Source organism: Cyprinus carpio, chromosome B11, assembly GCF_018340385.1.
Source record: "Cyprinus carpio isolate SPL01 chromosome B11, ASM1834038v1, whole genome shotgun sequence".
NCBI classification, from domain to species: Eukaryota; Metazoa; Chordata; class Actinopteri; order Cypriniformes; family Cyprinidae; genus Cyprinus; species Cyprinus carpio.
The window spans coordinates 18,021,950-18,048,149 of record NC_056607.1 but is presented as its reverse complement, the minus strand read 5'-3'; the positions used below and the strand labels follow the sequence as shown (position 1 = coordinate 18,048,149).

General features: G+C 38.0%; 1 protein-coding gene and 1 pseudogene across 12 annotated transcripts in view; one reads left to right on the top strand and one right to left on the bottom strand.

Annotated features, from left to right (window-relative positions):
* Positions 1–14,096, top strand: part of LOC109108295 (membrane-associated guanylate kinase, WW and PDZ domain-containing protein 1-like) — a 127,405-nt gene extending 113,309 nt beyond the window's left edge. For 9 of the 12 annotated variants that reach the window (XM_042734344.1, XM_042734342.1, XM_042734339.1 and 6 more), the window contains 7 exons: positions 108–410; positions 2,898–3,101; positions 5,762–5,855; positions 7,397–7,484; positions 7,908–8,051; positions 9,183–9,321; positions 12,268–14,096. In XM_042734344.1, the coding sequence (XP_042590278.1) occupies positions 108–410; positions 2,898–3,101; positions 5,762–5,855; positions 7,397–7,484; positions 7,908–8,051; positions 9,183–9,321; positions 12,268–13,442 (2,147 nt within the window). In that variant the 3' untranslated portion in view covers positions 13,443–14,096. Of the gene's footprint in view, positions 1–107; positions 411–2,897; positions 3,102–5,761; positions 5,856–7,396; positions 7,485–7,907; positions 8,052–9,182; positions 9,322–9,675; positions 10,602–10,711; positions 10,792–12,267 lie in introns of those variants that run through there. The other 3 variants (XM_042734349.1, XM_042734343.1, XM_042734350.1) reach the window with 3 other exon arrangements.
* Positions 14,097–15,608: 1,512 nt separating this feature from the next.
* LOC109107863 lies at positions 15,609–16,647 on the bottom strand (annotated as a pseudogene).
* Positions 16,648–26,200: the final 9,553 nt, after the last annotated feature.

The window sequence follows — 26,200 nt, the reverse complement described above, 5'->3', positions numbered from 1 at the left end:
TTTGCCTGTCGAGCTTGTTGACAAGGAGCTGGTTTCTCCTTGACTTGCAGAACATAAATCTCTCAGAGTGACATTCCTAACCCTCCCCCAACCCTCTTGTTCCTCAGTGGCAAAGGTGGATGGTGAGATGCCTCCGTCCCCGGCCTCCTCTCACCACAGCAGCACACAGGCCCCGTCTCTGACCGAGGAGAAGCGCACGCCGCAGGGCAGCCAGAACTCCCTCAACACGGTCAGCTCCGGCTCGGGCTCCACCAGTGGCATCGGCAGCGGAGGTGGAGGCGGCAGCAACAACACGGTGGTCCCCAGTGCCATCCAGCCCTACGATGTGGAGATCCAACGTGGAGAGAACGAGGGATTCGGATTTGTCATTGTGTCGTCAGTGTCGAGGCCTGAAGCGGGCACCACTTTCGGTAAGATTGCTTGGATAGCTTTTTCATTAAATAATTAATTAATGCAATTTAATTCATGCATTGCATTTAATTGTTACAAATTTCTTTCTTTCTTTAGTCTACATTTATATTAAATAAATAGAATGGACCCTTTTCACATTTTTCCGAGGTTCTCAGAAGCAGAAGTCGTCATATTTGGATAAACTTATATAGTGGTGAACAGAAACTACCACAGATATAATTTTGCCCCAACAGCAAAAGAAAAGTCTATGACAGCATTTCTATGACATTTTGAAAGGATTAAAAAATATTGAGATCATTTATACTTATCAGAAGAAAGAAAGTGTCAAATTTGCTGTCACTCTCGGAGTCGTTCTATGAGAAACACTAGTGCAGCAACGTTAACCAGTTTTCTGTTATTTAATACCAGGCCAGTAAAACACAAAATATAGTGTTGTAAATGAATATTAAAATTTTTAAAAATTAAAATATAAAAAACTTCTAGATTTATGATATTAATAATTGTGGAAACCCAGAATCACAGTCTGTAAAAAGGGTCCATTCTACGGGCGTGGGGGGGTTCTTCCAAAATCAGCACATAAAATTGTGAGTCTGCAAAATTTGTCTGGCCCTGCCTTTCAATTTTTTAAAAAAAATAAATCTCAGTAGCTCAGTTGGTGGAACATGGCACTTGAGAAACATTTAAATTGATGAAATGTATGACCCGAAAGCACTGTAAATAACTTTGGATAAAATTGTCTGTTAAATGCATAAATGGGAAAAAGCATAGTAATCCCATATTTTCCTATTCACATCTTTTATATTATAAAAAGAGAAAATGACTGAGAGATTCACATTTTTTTTCTGGGAGTTTTTTGCCTCTGAGAGGCACTTTGGATATGGTTTTCAATTTTTGGTGGGTGTGGGTTCTTCATATTCTCCTTATGCCAATCTGCATGTCTTGCGATTTTCTTAGTGCGAAAGGAAGTGTTTGCAATGTCTGCCTGAAGCAGCGTTCGATATCCACCCTCTCTGCGTGGGGCTCTATTTCTGTTCTACTTCCCAAAACCAGAGCAGTCTCCATTACACAAGATGGCTGTCGAGTTAGTGAAACCGCATTTAGGTTGGCCATATCTCGCCGGTTAGTCTTAGCAGTTGCCAGCAGCACTTGCCATTAGTATTTTTAACCAACTGTAATTGATACAGAGATCAAGTTAGTAAAAAAGCAAATGGAGTATGACATCCCATGTTTACAGACTCAGATCTTTCTTCGCTATGTTCATCAGAACGCTTCCACTTTTTAAACTCACAATAGTGCCGTTGGCAGCCTTCACATAAGTGAAAACTGGATCCAGCAGCCTCAGTGATTACTCCATGTGGGAGTTTTGTTCAGAGCATTGTGACGGAAGAGAGGAATGACAGATCCGTGTTTGAGATAAATAACAGCGAGCAAGCAGTGCTTGGCACTAGTTTACTACAGTGATGAAATGCATGAGTTCCTGTGCCAGAGTCACCTCAGAGCATAAACAGTTCAATCATTAGTATTACAATCAAATAACAAATCATCTTCATAGCGGTGTGACAAGCATGATAGGTTGAATTAATATTTTATAGTTGTGCTAACATGCCATCACCGCATTTAGATTGATCGAGCATATATATTTTGCAGGATGTGACACCTAAAAATTGGTTGACTGAAAGGTCAAATATTAAAAAAAAGACTTTTAAAAAGGATGCTGAGCCTTGATTCATCACAATAAAAAAGTGTTTTAGGGGCCAGTCTGCTGTATTTACTTTTTTTCCCCTGGCTATAAAACCACAGCTTTCATTTTGCTCAACTTTTAAAAAACACATATCTAGACCTTGAATTTTTTTTATGCAAAAAAATGTTCTGTTCGAATGGTCCTTAGTCTGTTTTTGTTGCAATAATTTTGTGATTGAATTCAGCAAAAATTAGCCAAACGGCTAACATCACCTGTCATGCTAAAGGGAACCACAAAGTGCGAACTTGAGTAATCCCAATGCTTCCCAGTCATTTTTCATAATTTATCACAGTGCGATGCTCTGAGGGAATTTCAAGAGGTTACACCTTTTTTCACGTAATGCATAATTCAAAAGTGGTGGTGGTGATTATTCACAGGATCTGAAGGGTGCTACAGAAATGATGTTCAGGGTGATCTACTGTAGCATCCAAATGCCTTTTAATAGTGCCAAATTCAGCAGATTCCCCATGTCCGTTCTTCCTATTGCCCCCCCCCCCCAATACCTTTGCTGTCCATTCAGTAACATGCTTTTGTCTGTCACAAGATGTGTTTTGCTTGCAGGGTGCATTCTGTGGGCATTCTATGAGAAATGTTGGCACTTTGGCTTGGTGGCTTGGTATATTAACCCCTACACATTCTCTCTTTCCTTTTTCTCTCTTTCTGTTTCCCTTTCTCCATCCCCACCAAAAACAAAATAACCATCTTAATTAAAACTCATACATGCTCAATCACTGTTGGCCAAAAGCTGGAAACGCATGTGTGGCAATGCCTCATAAAATAGGTCGCATCATTGAGGGAAGCCCAGCTGACCGCTGTGGGAAACTAAAAGTCGGAGACCGGATCCTGGCTGTAAACGGCTGCTCCATCACCAATAAGTCCCACTCGGATATCGTCAACCTGATCAAAGAGGCTGGAAACACGGTGACGCTGCGGATCATTCCAGGAGACGGTCAGTTCCTCTCTCTCATTCTCTTTGCATTTGCTCGCTGATTTGAGAGCATATTTGTGAATGTGGGTGTGTGCAATATGTGTAATAGCATGGCTTCTCAGCATACTGCTCTCGCGAGCCTCACAGTAATAATGTAGACGATACATTCAGCAGTATTAGAAGAAGAATAATGAACAGTAACCTGTGAGGGGATCAACACAATAAATATTCAACACACTCTTAACCTTGAAGGCAAAACGCCTTCATATTGTGCTGTTGTAATATTGACAGATGGCACACCAACAAGGTTGATCTGCGAACAGACACAGTCATGCAGAAGCGTCATATACATTTAAAGGTTTTTTTTCCTGGAGATTTTAGTGGCAATTGTTTTTTAAATAAAAGTTTTAGAAAACACTTTGCACGGGTGTATCAAGTTGCACTTTAAATCTACAAATCATTTGCAGCTGTCACCATCTACCCATATTATTTTGCTTCATACTCTTATTTCTTTTTTTCGTTTGGACCAAAATGTCAGAGTTAGCTTTTTCCATAAAACAAAAATGCATGATGATAACTGGCTGTCAAGTTCAATGTATTAAATTCAGTTTGGATTTTGAACCCAGGTTCCTTTTCACACTAAAAATAAACCTATATCAATTAGTTGTACTAAGCATTTTATTTTTTTTTGATCAAGTCTCATCTCGCCTACAAAGTGAGCCAGAATTGACACTGAAACATAAGTGTTGGCCTATGGTATAACAGCTCATGGTACATATGTTCTTGCATGTGCCAGTGTGTCTATACACTACTTTTCCTCAGAGGGAAGGCATGCAATAATGAGAAAGCTGTTTCCAGTGAAGTCTCGGCTTTAATGCGTGATGCCAAATACACTGGGGTCTGTCTGAGAGTTCTTCATACTCTTTAATCAAAGCGGAGGAGAGTGCTTGCATACTATGGGAATTTCCAAAATTGACAGACTGTGGGTGTGCACGTCTGGTTGTGTTTACAGGAAGGCAAAGATGGTTCATTGTCAGGGTTTTTTTTGGGAGGGGGATGTTACTTTACTGCAGTTACTAAACTGTAGCCTTTTTTCTGCTTTCTTTGCTTAATTTATGCTTAATTTATAATTTATGCATTTCTTGTGCTTTCTGAGTGGAGAAAAGAGGAAAAAATACAATAAATCCATGAGATGAGGAAAGAGAGAGAACGTCAAGTCTGTTCCCAACAGTGTGATGGGGAAGGGCTATTTTAAGACGGTGGGATTCACGGGCTGTGCACTCATCAAAGTTCCCCCTCTCTCCCACAGTGACTGCGCAGTGGGGCGGAATTAAAGCAGCTTTGAGCGCAAGCAACAGCAGCCCGCATTTCATTGGTGACAGCTGACTTAAGAGTTAGGCTGATGCAGTCAAAGCGAATGATCCGAGATCAATTAAACTAAAAGATCACACAAAAATGGACAAAAGGAGATGTTTTAATAGATGTTCAGGCTGCTCAGAAATCATTCTAATATGCTGGTTTGTTGCTCAAGAAGCATTTCTTATTATAAGTGTTGTAAACTGTTTACAATGGTTTTTGCTGCTTAATATTTTTGTGGAAACCGTGATGCACTACAATTCAAATGTTTGGGGATTTGAAAAAAGAAAATAAATTAATCCTTTCATTCAGCAAAAATCCACAAATTGATCAAAAGTGACGGTAAAGATATTTATAATGTTATAAAAGATTTATTTTTAAATTCAATAAAGAATTCTGAAAAAGAAAAATATATATCATGGGCAAAAATACTAAGCAGCAAAAACTGTTTTTTTTTTTTAACATAGATAATAATAATAAATAATAACCATTATTAATAATTGAGCACCAAAATAATTGATAATACCTGAGCAGCAAATCAGCTTGTTAGAAATATTTCAAAAAGGATCATCTGACACTGAAGACTGAAGTAAAGGCTCCTGAAAATTCAGCTTTGCCATCACAGGAAGAAAGTTATATTATAAAATATATTCAAACAGAAAACAGTTTTTTAAAATTGCTATAATATTTCAAAAGTATTACCGTTTTACTGTATTTTTGATCAAATGAATGCAGGCTTGGTGAGCATAAGAGACTTCTTTCAAAAACCAAAAAAAAAAAAAAAAAAAAAAGATTTATTCTAAACTTGTTCAAAAATTAAATCATTATTCACAGTAAATCTGATCTTCTTCTTTAGGTCTCAAATTGAATTCAAACTCGCAAACTCTTAATTATTTACTGTGCAGCATGAACATTCTTTAAAATATCTTTATTATGTTCCAACACACAAGTGTGAGAATATTAATTTCTGGATGAATTGTCCCTTCAGCACAAGCTGTTGTAATTGCTAATGTGAGGGTAGATTGTGATATGTGATTACAGACAGAAGAGGGGAATTGGATGTTCGGCATTGCATGGCTTTCAGGCATTAGGCTATAATGTAATCTGTGAGACGATAGCTACAGCCAGAATGATAAATGTGCCGCTGTTCCTGCTGCCCAGCTGGAGTGCGCTTACACTGTGCACTAGTGCTAATGTTTCGATGTATGGAAAATGGGCCTCTGATACTTGGTCCACAGGGTACACTTACGCACTGCAGATGCATTATGGGTAATAATGTGGAGGCTTCTCTGTCTTCCTTAACATTTGTGATGTTCCTTCTGCAGAGTCCTCCAATGCATCACTGCTGACCAACGCTGAGAAGATAGCAACCATAACTACCACACACACACCTCAACAGCAAACTGCACCTGAGCCAAGGTACGCACCACACACCGAACTCAACAACACCCATACAGCCATACTGAGCTGCCTGGAAGCTATTTAATTCATGTCATATTTTTAATGGTTGCTCATTATTTATTAATGAATCTGACTATTTCATTAAAAATGTAAAGTGGCTCCAAAATATATTTTGTATATTGAAGTCAGACTCAAAAATGAATAAACTTGATGATAACTGGCTAACTAGCACAATGCACAGCTAAATAGGCTAAATGGAAATTGCTGACATCCCCTCGATTTGAACACTCAAGTTCATGCCAGCTCTTACATTAAAAATAAGATGGAAAGATAAAAAATTAATAGTTCCCATGGATGTAGTCTTTGCATCTGTTTGTTTGATGTTTGAATCGGGTCTCCTCTGTTGGAATAGAATTGGTTAGATGGCGCTGTCACAAAAAATAGGGTAATAGAAATGTGGTGCTAGAATGCAGGGACATTGGGTCATTTTTTGTTCAGACCGATGCGATAACCGACCAATGTTTTTACCCTTCAGACACGCAAAGCTGTAAATTGATAAGAAGGTAATTCATTATAAAAAACTGAAACAGGAAAATGTGTTTGTATGTTATTTAATTCATATAATAATTTATTGATAATAATTGTTTAAACTAATAATATAATTAATACTTTTGACTCATCCATTTTCTGGTTTAAAGGCTGAAATGTGAAGTGTATCATTTTATAAAACTTTTTGGTTTTGTGAAAACTTGTATCTGAACTGTAAATCATGTTTTTTACAGTCATTTTACAGTTTAATAGTTTACCATATACATTGCCCTATTCCTGCTCATATGGTATTCATTTTATTTGTGCAGGTCTTAAAAAGTCTCAAATTTGAGCTTAAAAATCGTGTAGCAACCCTGCTAGAGCTTTTCTGATAACTAACTTCACTTTTACAAGCCATTTTTACTTGTTACGAAATGCTCATTTTTGAAAGAAATCAATATTTTTGCTCGGCAAGAATGTAGTAAATTGATCAAAAGAAAAAGTAAAGATTTATAATCTTGCAAAATTAAAATACTAAAAAAAGGCTATTATTTTTTTAACTTTCTATTCATCATAGAATCCTGAAAAAAAAATTATCAGCGTAAAAAAAAATATGTATGTATGTATATATATATATATATATATATATAATATAAAGCAGCAGAACTGTTTTCAACCTTGATGATGAGAAATGTTATTTGAGCTGCAAATCAGCATATTAGAATGATTTCTAAAGGATCACGTGACACTGCAGATTGCAGTAATGATGCGGAATATTCAGCTTTGCATCACAGGAATAAATGACATTTAAAATGTATATATTAAATATTGAATATTTAAATATTACAATAGAAAAGTTATTTTAAATTGCAATTATATTTCACAATATTTTTGTAACAGTGTTTTAACCAATGCAGCCTTTGTGAGCACAAAATACTTCTTCTTTATGCAGTAACGATCAGATATTTAAACATACTGTATGTCAGTGCTCATAATTTTACAAAAGTTTTGTCACTGTCTTTTTCCCCCAGAAACAACACCAAACCAAAACAGGAGTCTTTTGAGTTCAAAGCCCCACAAGCTCCACCTCCTCCAGCTCCAACACAACCTTCAAATCAGGTACATCACTCACTCTGTTCCTCACACTGCCATCTCCTTTAGATGTTTAGTCCTCTGAGAGAGGGCATGTCAGTAGTTAGATGAACCGTCAAAAGGTATGAAACACCAAAGCGAATTTGTGAAACGCACATTATGACTCATTTTACTCTTGGGGTTCCCTGATTCTAAGGTGGTATTTTGAACTTTTTTTGTGTTTTTTGCTACCTCCCAATGGCCCTATCCAGCCCTTCCCTCTCTACCTAAAATATCATCAGAGTCAGATCAATTATTTAAGCTATCCCTCTGATGCATCTGCTATCAAATACATGTGACTTTCCTGCAGGTGGCTTTCATTTCCTTTGCTGAAATGGGAGCCTAGGTAAAAAAAAAAAATGCAATTACAGAATTATCACTGACCTTGGCTTGTATTTGTTTGTGTTTTAGGATGCTGAGTTCTACTCTGTTGATCTGGAGAGGGACAATAAAGGCTTTGGTTTCAGCCTTAGAGGGGGTCGAGAATACAACATGGACCTGTATGTGCTGAGACTTGCAGAGGACGGAGCAGCCGTACGAAATGGAAAGATGAGGGTATGTGCAGCCATGAATCAGGACACACATATTCGGATTTAATCATACTTGAAACTGAAACGGAGTGATTTGGACTTATCTATTATATGTGACCCTGCATCACAAAACCAGTCATAAGGGTCAATTTTTTGAAATTGAGATTTACACATCATCTGAAAGCTGAAGAAAATAAGCTTTCCATTGATGCATGGTTTGTGAGGATAGGACAATATTTGGCCGAGATTCAATCAGGAAAATCTGGAATCTGAGGGTGCAAAAAAAAAAAAAAATCTAAATATTGAGGAAATCACCTTTAAATAATAATAATTTTATTAGCCTAAGGATTAGTTATGATAGGTAGCTATTATTTATATGAGTGGTCTTAAACTGTTGTTAATTTAATTATTAGTTAACTATAATTATTATACTTATTCTTTTTTAATATATTATATTATATAGATTAATATTATTTTAAATTACAGAAGAATTTTAATAGATGCAACATTATTTTAAAATAATAATACATTATTATATTATATTATATTATATTATATTATATTATATTATATTATATTATATTATATTATATTATATATTATATTATATCATATTATATTATATTATATTTATTATATTATGAATGCTTTAAGTGTTCAATGAATTTTAATAGATGAAAATGAATTGTTTTTGTATAATATTAATTAAATTAAAATATATTTTAATATTATATTATGTTTTTAATAATTAGAGCATCACATTTCATTTCTATAGCCATAGTCATCTTGGAAGTGTTCTTAAACTGTGGGTTTTTAAAGTAAATAAGATTAGAGAAATTAGCTGTCTGTTAGCAAATGCAGAGCCGCCATGCTAAGCTCTGCAAGTTAGATGAGAGGATAGTAGCGCAGGGACTCTGTGAAGCGCAGCAAGTTGTCAGCTGAAGACCCATTTTTGTGGAAGCGGTATTCCCTTGACGATAAGCTCTGACAGCTAACCACAGGCAGAGAGGAAAATAGCACAAAGGAAATTCTACCTTCCTCTTCATCTTTAGCTTTGTCTATGCATGCCGGTGTTTACTGGATCTCACCGCTAAATATAGGTTCCATGCCTTATTTTTATGCTCTCCACGTCCTCTCTCTCTCTTTATCTCTCTAGGTTGGAGATGAGATCCTGGAGATCAATGGGGAGAGCACCAAGGGCATGAAGCACGCCCGCGCCATTGAACTGATCAAAAATGGTGGCCGAAAAGTCCACCTGGTCCTGAGGAGGGGGGACGGCTCTGTGCCAGAATATGGTGGGTCAATCTACGAGAACATCCCCTTCTCCCCTGTCTTCACCCCTTGAGGAGTTCCCCCACGGGGTTCGGCAACACCACCACCTCTTCTTTTCTGCACATTGGCCCTCTCCTCTGACCTCCTCCTGGGTGATGGGCCTTCCACTCGCTGCTGTTGCCCCCCCTTGCCTCTGCGCACTGGGCTAGCCTAGGGGACTCTGGGATATGTGGCTTTTGGGTGGTGGTTGTGGCACATGCTTTTCGTAATACTTCACAAGAATTAAAAACAAACAAACAAACAAACAAAAAAACGCAAAGTGAGGAAGCAGAAATATTAACGTTTCTAAAACTGGATATACGTTTATTGTTTTTCAGAGGAAAAAATATGATAAACTCCATCATGCTCCCCGTTGGGCCGGCATGACCATGTCAGTGAGTTGTAACATATTTATGATATTTATTGAAGGTGAATGTAAGCTACTGAGAAGGGTCTTTAAGGAGATTTCATGACTACAACGCATTCTGGTATCATTAGTCCGTTTCGGTAAAAACTCACAATACTGTATTCCACATATTCACAGATCTTTTTGCACGTTGTACATGTCAACTGCTTCTTTGCGAACTTTGCAGATGGTTCTTGAACTCCACATTCCATTATCGTTTTTTTGTTTTGTTGTTGTTTCTAACGGATTGTTATCGGACGTTACATCCTTTAATTTACAGGCAGAAAGCAACTCACTTATTGAGCATAATGTCAGTGCCGCATGATGTCAGTGAATATCTAAATGTCTTTTTTCCTTGTCAATTTCCATAATATTTATGGAAAATTCATATAATAGTTTGCCACAGTTATTTTTTATGCTTTTGTTTTTTTCGGTCTTGACCATTTAAAGATGCTCATTCATGTATTTTGTCAAGTTCAGAATGTGATATAATGTGTCCTTTCCTGCACCAACATGATATCTCTGTGAGGTTGTATATTTTTATACCATTTTGTACTTGTTTTTCTCATTTTCCTCTTCCACGTCTCACCACTTTTGTTTTATTTCTGTTTGCAATGTAAACTGCTTCATATGGTGTGTGTGTTTGTGCACATATGTTTGTTATGGCATCCACATCTCACTGTCTTTGGGTTGGTTTGCTGTTGAGTGAGGGTGTGTGTGTGTGTGTGTGTGTGTGCGCGTTTGGTTCCGGCTCTCTCTGTTACTGTTGATTTTTTTCACTCAAGGGTGGGGGCGTTTTATGGACAATCTCTATCTTTGACTAATTGATCAAATAAACACTGTTTCCATTGCAAAAGAGCATAACTCTCTCACGACTGTTGTTTAAGGGATCTAAATACTCTGCTTTTCTCTCTTCTTTTTTTAATTTATTCTTTTCTGTTGTTCTGGGCTCTTCCTTCCACCCCTAGCGATGGTTGCTCCCCAAGTCGCTGCTTGTATGAGATCTGAAAAGACAGGAGAGCCTGCTTTCTACCAAAATCAGACCACGGTTTGTAGATCCCGTGTTCCGTCTCATCACATATCTGGCAGTTTTCTGTGCTGTGGCTTCCACTCAACTGTACTGTCCCTTGCAAGTTCATTTACACAGAATGCATTGCCAGTGCTGTGGCCATTCCTGACATTGTGACCTGAATGAGTGGGTTCATTCTTGCATTTAAAGTTTGCTGACATCCCCACAGACAAGATGAAAACCTCATCAGTGAATGCAATTTTTTTCTTATTAGTGGGTGTTGTTTTATTTTGTTGTCATGCGTTTTTTTGTTTTTGTTTTTTTTTTGTCGACGTTTGCCACCCACCAAAGCCATTAATTGGTACAGGTAAATCTTCTTTGGATCCCTGTCTATCTTCAGCATGCTAGGTTTCTCTCTCTCAAAAAAAAAATGTAGCTCAAAAGTGCTTCTACATGTAGAATGTTAGTTTTGAACTTCAGAAAAGAGTCGTGGGAACAGAAAGGTTTGTCTGCTTCAGGTTTGTTACATCCATTTTTCTAATCACATAGACATGTCTATCACAAACCAGTCCATTATGTTTGGATATTTTGAACTTTTGAACAGCATTTTAAAAGCATCAAATGCATGAGTTCATCATTTGCATCAGCACTAAAACTATTCTTAATTGTTGATTGAACACATTCAGTGTAGTCAGAATCAGTACGTTAACATGCAACCAGATTTTTGCTCAGTTATCATTTCTCTGTCCAAGTATTCATGGCAAATATTTTGAAAAAGAGGTCACACATCACCTCTGCCTTTCGAAGCACAGTGCTAAGGCCAGTTGTAGTTTGATTAACATATAAGTAATGGGCAATAGTCACTAGACTTCACTAAAGTGGACTACTTCTATTTCAGTTGGACATAAAATAACTAAAAGCTGGAATACACTACACTACAAAAAAATCAGAATAGAGTTTTGAAATGTTAGGCCACATACACTTGCGGACTTGCTGAAAATGGTTTCAAAAAAACCTGTCCATCATACACTGAATGACTGTTCATTCTACCAGACTTACACGTCATTTGGAACAGAACAAACCCACGCAAAAACATGCAGCTTGTTGCTGCATGTTTCAAGAGATGTACGACAAAGGAAAACAATATTTTTTTAAATTGACTCAAAACATTGAATGACGTTTGATTTCTGCAGACTGACCAAAATCCGCAGACTGGGTTTGGCGTTCCTCAACAAGCGTTGACTCCTCCAGACTGCAAAAATCTGGGCAAAAGTGATGTAGTGGATTCCAGCCTTGACTGTTGTTCTAGTCTGACTGATATCAGACTTTTAAAGTACATGTAAACGTGCTTAATGGGGGCAAGGTAGTCTAGTCATGGTAACAGCTTAACCAAGAAGAGCTTCGAAAATATAGTAATAATAAAGACAAGACACATTCACAATTCATCACAAACATGATACTTGTTCAGCCAGTATGTGACAACTGAGTTCACCCATAATTACTCGTATCTTACAGACGGCATCAACGACGGCAACGGCCTCAGCGCCGGTGCACAAACTGTTTCGGAAGTGAACACAGCTCCTCTCGAAAGTCGGCCCCACCCACCATCGGAGTCCAGCTATCCACCAGACCTTCACAAATCATCACGAAATGACGACAGGAGGGCGCGGGAGTCGGGCCAACAGGAGCACGGCCACCGGTCAAACCACCACCACAACAACCACAGACACCGCTCCCCTGAAAAGAAGAGCAGGAACAAAGGGCACAGCAAGGACAGTGGAACCTCAAAGCCTCACAAGAGGAAGGGCGACAAGAAGAGGTCAAGCAAAGATGACTCACATCATCACCACCACCATCACAGTCACAACCAGAACCACCGTCACCACCGGAGGCACCGCTCCCCAGAGAGGCGCAGAGCTCGGAGCGCAGAGAACACTTTGGACAGTCGATACGACCAGAGACACGGCCGCTCACCGGATAGACGCCACCATCGCCACTCTTCTCCTCACAGACGCAGCTCACCTCAGCACTCACCCCACCGATCCGGTTATCGACGTAGATCCCCCTCCCGTTCCCCTCAAAGATCCAGATACCAGTCTCCCTCGAGACGTCCTGCGGCTTCCTCAGATAAACCCTACAACGGTGGCTTCGACAGGGGGCTGGATATGACCTTAAAAGAGCCTCCTGCTCCAAAGCCTCCATCCCGATCCGAGAGCATTCCACATTTGGCAGCGTCCCTGGACCGGCTCGATCTGGAAGACACCCTACCCAGAGAGCCGCCCAGCTACCTTGACGACCTTTACCCTATGGAGCGAGCCTATCGCGACTCGACACTTCTCCGCGGGGCTTCTCGAGATGGCACCTTTCCCCGCGTTCGGACACCCGACTCGGATTCAGCCTTCCAGAACTACAACTCGTTGTTGAGGGGCCGCTCCCCTGTGAGAAGTGGGGGCAGACAGGACGGATACCGTAGAGTCGAGTCTCCGGTTTCAAACTCGTACCGGACCAGGAGTCTAGGTCGAGACCTTTCTCCCATCAGAGGGTACCGCGATGAGGAGGAAGAGGAGGTCGAATCCCAGCTGAGTGATTATTATAGCACGCTCAGATCCAATTACAGTAGAGCTAACAACAGTGTACCTGAGCCAAGGAGGAATGCCTACAAAGAGAGCCCTAAAGACCTCAGCATCTGATGGCTCTGCCCCCATTCCCAGAACCCGCTGTCCACATGAGCCTTCATCCAAGGACTGCGCAGACCCTGGATACTAAATTATTGATTTGAAATCCGGTGTTTTCTCACGGTTGAACATCTTTACAACCCTCAACAGCAGAAGAATGATTTTGTTTCTTTCCATCAAAGCGTCATTTTGGTTTCTTTTATGACCCTTTTTATAAATCTGCTAGCAGTTTTACAGAGATTGACAACTATGTATAAAGAAAACGATTATGTGCCTAACAGTACCATTCTTGGTGTTTTCTTTTTTGGTTTTCTTTCGTTTTGTTTTACAAAGGGCAGCCTTTTGGACTACTGTCCGATTATGAAATATTCTGTTACAGAGAGCCCTCTCATGCACCGAGCAGCTCAGTCAATGTGGTGCTCAGACATATACTGTGCATGTCTTTACACTTTCAATGTCCTTTCTCTCTTTTTCTTTCTCTCTCTTCCCCAGTGCCACTGTTTTTTAGACATTTGACCAGAGTATAGCACAAGCCTGCATTCGTTTGTATATTTTTGACAGTTTGCAGTATGTGTACATTCAGAGGTGATCATTTTAAAAGAATGAAGGGATAATGAAATAAAAACTATGATGATAATGTTCAAAAAATAAAAACAGTATATATACACATTTTGATGGTCTTTCTTATAATTCTCAAGCTTTGCACAAAAAGGAAATAGGCTTGTTAGCGGGTCAAGTGGAGGATAGCTTGGACTGCTGAAATTTATTCAAGATGGATGCGTGTGGGAGGTAGAGACTGTATAACTGCACTTCTCTAACACTTTGCCAACATGTCTGGAAAATAAAGAGGAGGAGAGAACAAAGACTTCTTTATCTTCTTGGCAGTTCAAAAGGTGAAGGAAAAGAGATTCAATACACTACCCACGGAGTCAACAGTGTTTTAAAAATCCGGGTTATCAGATGAAAAAGAGACTGAGCCTTACTCTCTGGCTTAAAGAGAATGATGTGAATGCATAAAAAGAGAAATGCATCAGGTGTACTTTATTCTCTGCAGACTGCAGCCCTAGTAGAGTTCAGAGGGAATTAGTATGTCCTTACTTCAACAACATAACTTTACAGAATGAGAATAAACATTACTGGTCCAGAAAAGCATTTTAAAGACCTCTTTATGTATTTTTATTTAGCTTTCAGGTCATTTAGATTTGCACAACAAAAAAGTTAATTCTTGTAGGATTTGGTCTACAGCAAAATATTGAAAAGATAGAACTCGTGATTTACACTCAACAAGTGAAAAGGTGGCTTTGCAGAAGAACAATATGTGACCAAAAGTTCTTTAATATCTGGCACAAGACAAAAGTAGTTGATTCATTCCTGGTATGACATAGCGTTAGTTGTGCTACCTGGTGTGAATGGCTGTTATTTTGACCTCATTTTAGTCCCACTGCTGCATCCAAGAATAGAAGACCTACATTTTGGAGAACGAAAAAACAGAATTGGAGTGATGTAAGCTACAGACACTGTTATTTTCCTGCCGTGCAAAAGTATGCTGACTTCCCAACATCCAGATCTGAACAAAGAACAATGTGCCATGCACTGTCTGTCTGTCTGTCTGTCTGTCTGTCTGTCTGTCTGTCTATCTATCTATCTATCTATCTATCTATCTATCTAGGCTAGCATTTGTGTCCGTCTCTTCTGTTTATGCAGGATTGAATTTGTATTCTGTTGTACATCAATGGGAGGGTGAAAGGTTTCTGGGTTGTCATAGTTACCTCAAGGTCATTTTTACAGAGTTTCATATGCATTTGTTTTCAAAGAGCATTGCGCAAAAACCTCAAAATGCCAATAAAAGTCAAGGAAACATTGATTGCACTTTAAATGTTTAATTTTCCTTTCTCACATAACAGACAATGCATTTGTTTGTAGTTGCATTGGGCAGTCAGTGTCATTGAGTTTATCTTGATCATTGTAAGAAAAAAAAAAACATTTTGCAGTTTTGCAATGACCTGTTTGATATTGTAGTCTAGATATCAGTACATAAAGTACAGTAAACCATTTTAACATTAAGTGTAAAATCCACACACAGTCATCCACAACCCATATGTTGTTCGTTACAAGGAAGTAACTGTCATAGGTTGCAGACAACTGAACTGTATATTCTGTAAATAGCCCAGAGCATGACCCTCAGGCAGAAGATTCAGAGCTGGAGACAGATGAGGTCTCTGTCTTGGACTTCAGGGTAGAACTTCCTTCCTCCTCATCCTGGAAGGGATCTTTTCCACAGCACAGCACTGACATCATGGAGTGACGGAACTGCTTATTCATGAAGACGTAAATGAGTGGGTTACAGAGTGCCAAGCTCTTGGCGAAAAATGCCGGGATGGTCATAAAAATGGGGCTAACACTTCCCTGGTGGGTGAAGATATACCAGGCGACACTGGCATAGGGGAGCCAACATATCAGGAAAGCGATGACCATGAGGATTACCATTCGAGTTACTTCTCGCTCGGCCCTCTGAATAGTCTCCGATTCTTGCTGCTGGGCAGCTGCAACCTTGACAGTGCAAAGCAGACGGCCATAGCAGAAAGAAATGATGCTGAGAGGAATTGAGAAGTGCACAACGAACATGTAGATGACAAAAGACTCGTTCTCATTCTCAAGATTTAGTGTGTAGTAGTCCACTCCACACGAACACTGCAGGCCCTCGGGGATGTAGCGGGACCATCCAAGGAGAGGTGGTAAGGCACATGAACAGGCCATTATCCAAGAAATGGCGACACCAAGAGTGGCGTGGAGTTGGGTGAATCGAAATTTGGTGAAGGGCTTGCAGACAACCACCCATCTCTCCACAGCCAAGACAACCAGAGACCAGAGTACAATCTCCCTGCCGAGAGTAGCGAAGAGACCCTCCAAGTTGCAGCCAGCACATCCTAGGACAAAATATCTGTGTAAGGAGGTGTAGAAGGTGGTCGTGAATCCACCAAACACCATAAAGAGGTCAGCCACGGCTAAGTTCAGAAGGATGTAGTTCAGGGGTGTCCGCAGCTTTTTGTTTTCAGTGGTCACGTACAATGGTCACGATGAGGAAGAGCATGTATGCGGCGACACAGTAGAATGCCAACAGTGAGGCCGGGTAGAATTGTGGGTACTCATAAGGGCTGCGCACCACGCCAGTCAAGTTGGACATGGGAACGTAAAAGTCTGGTCCCTCCGTGCCATTCATGACGAACGGTTTGTTTGATCTGGGAAATTGAGCATACTCCTCTCGGGTGCCTTTAAAGGGCAGATTATAGATTAGCATATTTGACTGGTCGGCAGAATTGTGGTCCAGGCAATGCTTCTTTTAATCTCTGCCCTGCACTTACAAGCTCATGGTGTGATCAGGTTATGTGGATTCAATCTGTCTTCATCAATTGGGCTGAACAGATCAGTTGGTCCAAAGATCTTTAAAACATCTATTTATAATTATCACAAAGACACAACTAAACTAAAGTGTGTAAGAGTAGACAAATAAACATGAAAATGAACTGTACATATATATATATATATATATATATATATATATATATATATATTATATCTATAATCTCTCTCTCTCTCTCTCTCTCTCTCTCTCTCTATATATATATATATATACATATATATATATATATATAAGTGAAAGGTTTTTTTTTCAGTATGTGGTCTTGCTTCACCAGTGTTAATCAGTTGTTGTTGTTGTTGTTTTTTTTTTAATTGGATTTCCGTTTTACAGCTTTAATGCTAACAATTAGAGTTTGACCCTAGCTTGAATACATTTGAAACTTATGTGCCTTAATGTATTATCCACTTAAATTCATAACGCTAATATTAAAACAATTACAAAAGTTTGTTGAACCTTGATTTTAAGAGAGGGAAACCTTTTTCATCATCATCATTTATTTATTTATTACAGATTTCTACTTTTCAAGATTGTCTAGTTGTTGACTAACAATTAGGCTTTGTAGAGATGCTATTTAAGGAAACTGCTGGGACAAAATATAATTGTATTATTATTATATAATTTATATATAAGTATAGTTATATTTTATAGCATATTGCTATAGCATATATCATTTATGAACCACATTTGGTAGGAATTTTTCAGACAGTAGACAACTAAAATGTAATGTCCTATAATTTGTTTGTATTTTTGTTGAATTCTATTTGATAATATTTCTCTCAAAAAGAAATTCAAAACATACTTATATTTCTAAATGGTTAAATATCTTTTCCATGAAGAGACACTGAAAACATGATGTCACGTCAACAGAAATGAAATATAAACCCGCTGTGCATTTCTTGGTCAATAACTTCCCACGCGCCATCTTGTGGTGAATATCTAAAACGACAGTTCCTCTACAACAGCAATCCCATCGATTTTATTTCAGTTAGTTAGTTATGAACATGATACATCCCCGAAATCAAGCAACTTGTGTTGACATCATCATGTTAAACATTTATTATAATGACTTCTAATTTCCTACGGATTTCTGTCTTGTCAGTTTATGTTACTTTTGGCTACATACATTTGATGTATGATCAAAACATCCAGTTTTACAGACTACAGAAATGTTATGTTTAGTGCACTGAATAGTTTGAATGAAAAACAGTGGGGGCCTATAGGGGTCCTCCTTTGGCACAATGCAGACACGCCCTCTACTGTTGACTCACAACCCTGCAAGAGAGTGACGAAACCATTCAAGTCACCAGTCTATAAATTTGTCATGAACTCTGTCATTATGCAATTTATTTAGTACTGTTGTCACATTTGTAAACTGGTATGATTCAGCACTTGGATTGACTATTTCAAAGAAGGATACACCAAGTCCACTTCACAGCTCATTGTAATAATTCATTTTTGTTTTGTTTGCTTAGATTTAATTCAGTATAATTTCATATGCTTCACTTAGTACTCCTACTTTATCGATTTCTTTTCGTTTCTATTTAGCTGAATTTATACCTACATACAATTTTATATATAATTCTTGATGAGTATTTGTACATGCACTTATATTTCAAATGTAGGAACACTGTAATACTGAAGTGAGAACCATTACATTTTCTTTTAAAGCTGCATGTTTCTTTGAAACGAATGCAGTATTTTCTCAAACATCAATCCTTCACTCTCCAGGAGCTTTTGTAGTACTGGCTGCTTAATAGCGTCGGCTTATTGACTTTGACTTTTGAAATTATTTTGCTCTAGTAGCGAACTAAATTATCTGTGCCTGTGACCAAACAAAGACCAAACAAAGGATTTCTCACATCAGCAGAGCTTCCTGTGTGTCTTAAACAGCACTCTTATCTCCCTCTCTGGGTCCTTTAGTGCTGGTTCTCTGGATAAAACAGGACTGTACATTATTCTGTTATTAATACATCAGGATCAAAAAGCTTTTAGTGCTAACTGGTGGTAACAGACTGTTTCTTTGACATGTACTGGGTTGCCTCTAACCAAAGGCAGTAGTGTGTTTAAACACCACGCAAAATGTTACTTTTTATAAGTTCTAAACATTAAGTTATGTCCCAGGCATTTCTTCATTTGGATACAGTGCATTTATTTATGTACCATCCATCCATTGTTCCAGGTAGTTCCAATTTTAACTTTAGAAGTATTTGCTGTGTATGACACCATTCCTGTTCTTTTTGAGGGTAAACAGCTTTCTCCTTCCCCCCACTAAAATGTAATCCCAGAATATGATTCTGTCACACTTGATGGCCATACTGGTGCTTTGGTGTCAGCCTGTATTTAGTTTATGCCAGACATAACATTTGGCTTTCAGGTCAGCTTGAGTGTTGTCAGACTGCAGTATTTTCTTTCGAAGGGTTTTAGGTTCCATCTCCCAAAGAGCAGTGTTGTCTGGATAGTCTCTCCAATTTTAGCAAGAGAGCACTGAAACTCTGTTAGTCTTGCAACTGACCAGACAATTGCTCTTCTTGTCCAGTTGCTTAATTTTTCTGGGTTGTTTCTTTCTGTTTTGCCACAGTAGTCCTCAAAAGCATTCCTTAGAAGTTTTTAAGGTTTTCCAGGTTTCTGCCTAATAAAATCTTAACATCTATTTCAATTCAGTGACTAGTGACAGCATGATCAGTTTGCATGCTGGTGTTTGAAAAGGCAAAAGTATTTTGATTCTTACAGAATTGTACATCTTCTAAACAAACATCCCATTTTATTATGCTTTAATATGACATTGTATGAAGCATTGTTTTAGTGTTATTTATTTATATACTGTCAAAGTGTGTGTGTGTGTGTGTGTGTGTGTGTGTGTGTGTGTGTGTGTGTGTGTGTGTGTGTGTGTTTAAAATGCTGAAATGAAACAGTGTGCATGTTGTGATTGCAATGTGGCATTTGTATAGTTACTGAGTCTGAGTTTTGGTCCAGAAAGCTGAAATAAAGCACCATGGGGTAATGCACATGAGCAACACCATTGAGACTCAAGCTGTCTTCTGCAAAAGAAAATACACAAATGAAACCGGCACATACTGCTGGAGGGCCCTTAGTTGTATACAGCTGAGAAATACCAACATATTAGAAACAGATTTGCCCATTTTGAAACAGCAATCAAATTAAACCAAGACTTGAACCATCTGAAATCCATTTCTGTCAGAATTGGTTAAGGTGATGAGCAGGCCAAGTTTAAATGTGCAGACTTATTGACTAGTTTCTGTTCTGATGGAGAAAATCTGCATAATGTATGCAAACATGGTGAAATCTGTTAAATAGCTGATTACATTTACAATGCCCATTCAAACGTTTGGGGTTTAGGTGATTTTTCTATTTTATTATATTTTAAAATGTAATTGATTTCTGTGATGGCAAAGCTGAATTTTCAGCAGCCATTACTCCAGTCTTCCATGTCACAATCTTTCAGAAATCATTGTAATATGCTGATTTTCTAAGAATAGTTAAATTAGACTGAGATGTTGTTAAAAAGACAATACTTTAGATTTGTTTGTAGTCAAACAAATTCAGTTTAGACTGACTATATGTAACTTTAATCCAAGCTATAACCATGCCTTAGCTGGAATCTATTGACTAGAAGTGTTTTTGAGTGAGACGTCAAGTTGATTTAAAGATGCACAAGCCTGGAGTCTGATGTGAATCCTTACATATGAACAGTCTCACTCCTCCACTAGATTGACCAGACAGACTGCTCTCACTGTACAGTTCATTTGTAACACTGGCCTGACTTTAGGGGCCATTTGAACTGGTCTCCCTAATGTTGATTAATCAGTCGCAGTGAAACAGTGACAGACTGTTTGGACTCGGAACAAGTGATAAGCCAGCAAAATATGAGCAGAACAGACCAAAATGTCTTGGCAGCGAAGAACAAAAATGATATCTGGAGACTGTCATTAGATAAGTTAGATGAGATGTCCACAGGAGATATTGGTCTTAGCTGTCTACTGAATTCTCACTTCCAGAGACATTATCCTTGTCATTTACTAACAACTTATCAATAATTTATTAATTTCACTGTGCAGTGAGGTGGTGTGTGAAAGGTATTGTTTAGATTCGCTACCGTTCCCTTCATCAGCCTTGGTTTCAGAAGTATTTTTCCATTCAATTTTTCTTTTTAAGATTCATAAACAAAACAACCAGCTACAAAGTGAAACAAATATTTAAGTAGTTTGAGATCACAGGGAGCATGACTCGATTATGTCATTTGCTAAGCTTCATGGCTGTTAAAAAAAAGATGGACAACGTGTCTCTATTTCCATCCACTGTAGAAAAATGAGGCCAGAATGTCCCAGAAATGGCCAAGGTGGAACCGCGGTATCAAGGTCCTGTTCATATTTCCACAGACTTAATTGCAAGCACTCAATCATAATGACACACTCCATTTATATAGCATCAAATAAATAACTAAAAACAAAGTTATTGGAAAAACACACATCAGAGTGATAAGAGCTTCCCAAAATGACAGAAACTAAACAAAATTTATTTGAAATTGTTATTTATTTATTTATTTATTTATTTATTTATTTATTTATTTATTTTTGGCTTACATCCCATTCATTTACATGGAGATGGCATGGTTTATAACCTACTTTTCGAATACCAGATATATTTCAACTGTTATTTCTTAATATTTTCTGTCATCATTGGCAACACTGTGTATCAAACTTCTCGTCTGAGTATCTGAAACCAGCACTGCTTTCATGTCTTTCATATCACAATGTAAACTCACTCTCTCTCATTTCAAACAAATGTAACTGACATAGTGAAAAATAACCTGATTTCAGTATATTCTTTTGTACATCATAATTTATCTTTAAAATCCTTAAGATTATTTAATGTACAAGCAAAATTATACAATTATTTCAACTCATACCCATATTTTATGTCAAAGTATTTATTTATTTTGTGCGTGGCATGTAATAAGAAGGAATTTGTACAGGTGTATTATTTTACACTAGTTTAGTTACATTTTATTTCCAGGTTTAATTGTAAAAAAAAAAAAAAAAAAAAACATTCCTAGATTTTCAGTATAGTCCCATAGAGTTGGATCTCACTGTAAATGTTCTTTAACAGGTTTGTAGATCCGCAATGTCAGATATCAAAGGGATCTTATCAACCAGCTTGGTACATTTTTTCAAAGAGGTAGATGTCTTCATACAAGCTTTAAGGATAACATTTTTGGAAAGGAAATATCTTCTAGAAGATGCAGTATTTATGTGCTCCATCCCTTGATCTAATCATCCACTTTCTTCTTCAACACTATCAGACTTGGTCATCTTCTCTCCTTTCCTGCTTCGGGACATTTGGCAAGGCTGCTTGTCTCTCCCTTTTGGATCTTTCTCTTCTCCTTGTCTGCCTGGACTTCCTTCCACAAATTCATCTCAAAGCTTGCCTACATGTTTTGGTTAATGAATCTGGTTTATGTTTCAGCTATTACAGTAAGGAGTACTAGTAGGGAGGAGGTCGCATCCTCCCAGTATGATTATATCTCCGATATGACAATGCTAGACTGCTGTGGAAAGGCCTGCACAATGAAACTGAGGTGGGGTCACTTATGCTAAGATGGCACTGTCACATCCCATTCATGGCCTTTAGACACGTTGTTAAACCATCTAAGAGGTAGGAAGTGATGCTAGATATGGAGGTGTTCACAGGATGTCCTGAACAATAATAGGTTGGGCTGACAGGAGGAAGTGACTGGGCTACATGCTTCTGACGTTCTGCTTACGAGGGGAGGGAGCCATTATGAATGTTATGAGTGCCGAAGCGGCCCAGTTCTGTGGGAAAAACCAAGTGAGCATGCTCAGCTGCCTTGTAGAACAAAGGCCACTGGTTGTGCCTCTCGGGATAAGCAACAGATCTCATTCAGCATGCCTGCTGTGAGCGCAAAAAATAGAACGATTACACACTTGCTAATACACACAAACCTTAGCCAAAATACACAGAGCATTTCTGAGCAGACCAGCTATTGAAGGAGTCAAGCCAAAAATTAAGAATGACAGTAATATAAGGAAGGACAGGGATTGTTTAAATATGTGTTAAATATTTATTTCAAACTTTTGAAATGTATAAACTGGGTAAATATTCCAGTAGGCTTCAAAGAGTTGTTACTAGGAAAAAAAAACCTGATGGTTTACATTCTGTACAGCATTTATATTATTTTTATTTATTTTATTATGCATTTATACTTGTTCAAGATTACAAATGCATAAAAAGTGTAATTTTATTGAAAACATTTTCATTTAGAAACAAAAAAGTAGGAAAGGTTTTATTCTTCAACAGCAGACAAGTTGGTAAAATAATACATAAACATCCCTCCCTGTCTGCTCAAACATGATATTTAAAATAGTTATATTTAAAAATAGATTTTACTGTTTATCCTGTAAATCCATATTAAATATAATAAAGTAAAAATTATTATATAATTATATAATTATATAATTATTGAATTATTGAATTATTAAATAAGTAAAAGTCTTTACTGCCACTTTTTCCACTTATTCATTTTTGCTAGAAAAAAAAATGAATTGCGTTAAAAAAATAAATAAAATCTTACTGACCCCAAACTTTTGAAAAGTAGTGTCATTTCTAAGCAGTTGAACTGGCAGTGTTACAACTCACCCAGTTAGGTGATACACAATTTTAGTTGATACAAATAGAAAATAGTTTTTGTGGTGTTTCTTTTCAACATTTTTATAATAATTATTTTTGCTTTAATTTCCCTACTACAGTATGTTCTGTTTTGCTTTTACTTTGTGCAGTGGGTTCAGTGTTATTGTTACCTCACTAACGTAACACTGCACAGAAGTACATAGCTACTATAAATCACATCTCTACTCAACAAATGTTGCTTTAAGCTGAAGTTACGCAGATTATTGTAAAATCCACGTCATTCCTTCAGAGTTATGGCTATGCCTTGTAAGAACACTCAAGTAACATCGTTTCCCAGATGCTGAGGAGCCTGATGACGATGTCCTCTCATATCTCTGTGCATGCGTATGAGCACGGTGACGTCTGCAGCTGCTGAGTGTGTTTGGAACCGACCAGCGACAAGAGAAGAGGAAGATGGCAAAGGAAAGGGATGTGAAGGGAGGAGTTCTGGGAAGACATCATGAAGGGGCTTGAGAAGTTGCATAAGTCACTACTCACTTTTCCTAAGCTTGTGAGCACATAGTCTTAGGAGAATTACTGTGAAATCAGCTCTGTGTGTAATGTTGTGCTAAACATTTCAGTCCAAGTTTGATATGTAGAGTAACATATCAACAAATCATATCAACGGTTTAAACAAGTAAACCGTTTGTAGGTTGATTTCCCTGAGAAGTATCACTTTGACTCTGTGGTGCTGTCAGCAAAACATTGCTGTTTGTTTGAGCATCATGACCAGCCTGACAACAGTAACACTGGCTCAACCAGTGATTTAACTCTGAGGTGGGTTCAGTTTGTTTGGCCAATGACAGACAAGGGAGTGTTAAACTGTTACTCTACAAAATACTTCTACGAGTTCTCAATCTGATTAAGAACAGGCACAACTCAATATAATATTTCTGTCCCAAACTGAGTCCAACATGTGGCATTTTTTAAAAATCTGCATCACACCCAAAGGAATTATTATGATTTCATAGCATAGAGTGGCAATTGGGACAAAAATGCACCAAAACATATGCTGTACAAAACAGCAACAGACATGATCATTGCAATGTGTCTGAGGAAAAATTACAAATTATTAAACTTATCGTGGGAGGTCTGCACTGTTTACATGCACAAGTGCTTAATCTTTTGAACACACTTGGCCTTTATAGTGTAGACAAAGTCTATTCAAGTATAGCCAAGAGTGCTTCTACACTTGTCGCCTTTAAACACCACTGACCTAACAATTTCTTACAGCTCACAATAAGCGTTTCATTAGTTTTGCTGTTGCATTTAAGATGTGAGAAAGTGGCTTTTGCAGATAGTTAGCTGGAATGTCTGTGTGTGAGCTTGTGTTTGAGGTTTTGTAAGAGGGTAGGTGTCAGGATGAGTGTGTCAAAGTGATCTAAAACTGTGTGCATACCCTGAAGGATTGTCTTCCAGACTGTTGTAGTGCACCACAAACCACTTTAAACATTACAGAAGATTATAAGATAACCGCCCATAAAGCTCTGAATAGGCTTGTTTCTCTTCTCCTTTTCACATTCTCCTCATCGTCAGCCGAATTCTGAAGACATCGGTGGGTACTATAAGACTTTTACAACCTGAGACAGACAAATTATCCAGTTGATTATACACATTTATAGCATTTGAAATTGCCTAATTACTTTTTCAATGATACTCTTTCTGTGTATTCCTCCAAACACCCTTGTGTTCAGCTTCATCTTCCATAGCTGTCCCCTTTAGTTGCAGAGCTGTCAAGGGAGGGAGAATGAGAAGAAAAGGATGCGAGAAACGAGAGGGCATGTGGAGAAAGAGAAACAGAGACATTGCTCAACTTACTGTTCTTGCTTTGCTATTAGGTAAGTGGGAGATTGTTGTTGTAAAAGCACATTCCGTAGATGTTAGTACTATCCGCCTGTACGATGGAGTGAAAAGCACAGACGTATGACTGTTTGTATGTGTGAGCATAGAGCTGAGAGGAGACAGATATGCCAGCCCAGCTGGAAGGGGCCGTCTCAGAGAGGCAGAAGATAGTTTATGTTACAGAGAATACTCTGACATTACAGGTGGTGCACAGTAAAAATATGGTACTGCTATTCTTCATATGTAGTACTATATATACAATTCCAAGTGGAAACTATCACCCTGTTCCAAAACATGCTGTGCTGGTGGTTTCTAGTAGCTATTCTTTCTATATCAAGTGCACTGTATCAGATTACTGTATGCACTTGCATTCATGGTCACCGCATAATATTACTGTGCACATACATATAGTTGAGCTTCGTTCAACTTTGTTTGTCACTTATATAACTGTAAACTGCTTGAAAACACCTCATTAAGCAGCACTGCATGTATCTTTCACAGAGAAGGCAATCCCGGAATGCATTGTGACAGACTATATATATATACTATAAATATACTATAAATCCTACCATACTGCAACCTAGGTCAACTGGAAAAACATGCCTCTGTACCTATACATACAAGTCACTACAGTATCCAGCTGAAATGGCAGTAAAATGGCAACAACTTTGATTCGGTTTCACATAAATTATGATTACAGGTCACAGATTATCAAATTAGACTAAATTTGTACGGTTCCTTGCACAATACTATTTTATGACCTTAAACATAATTTACTGTAATGCATGATTTGTAAACTACATCT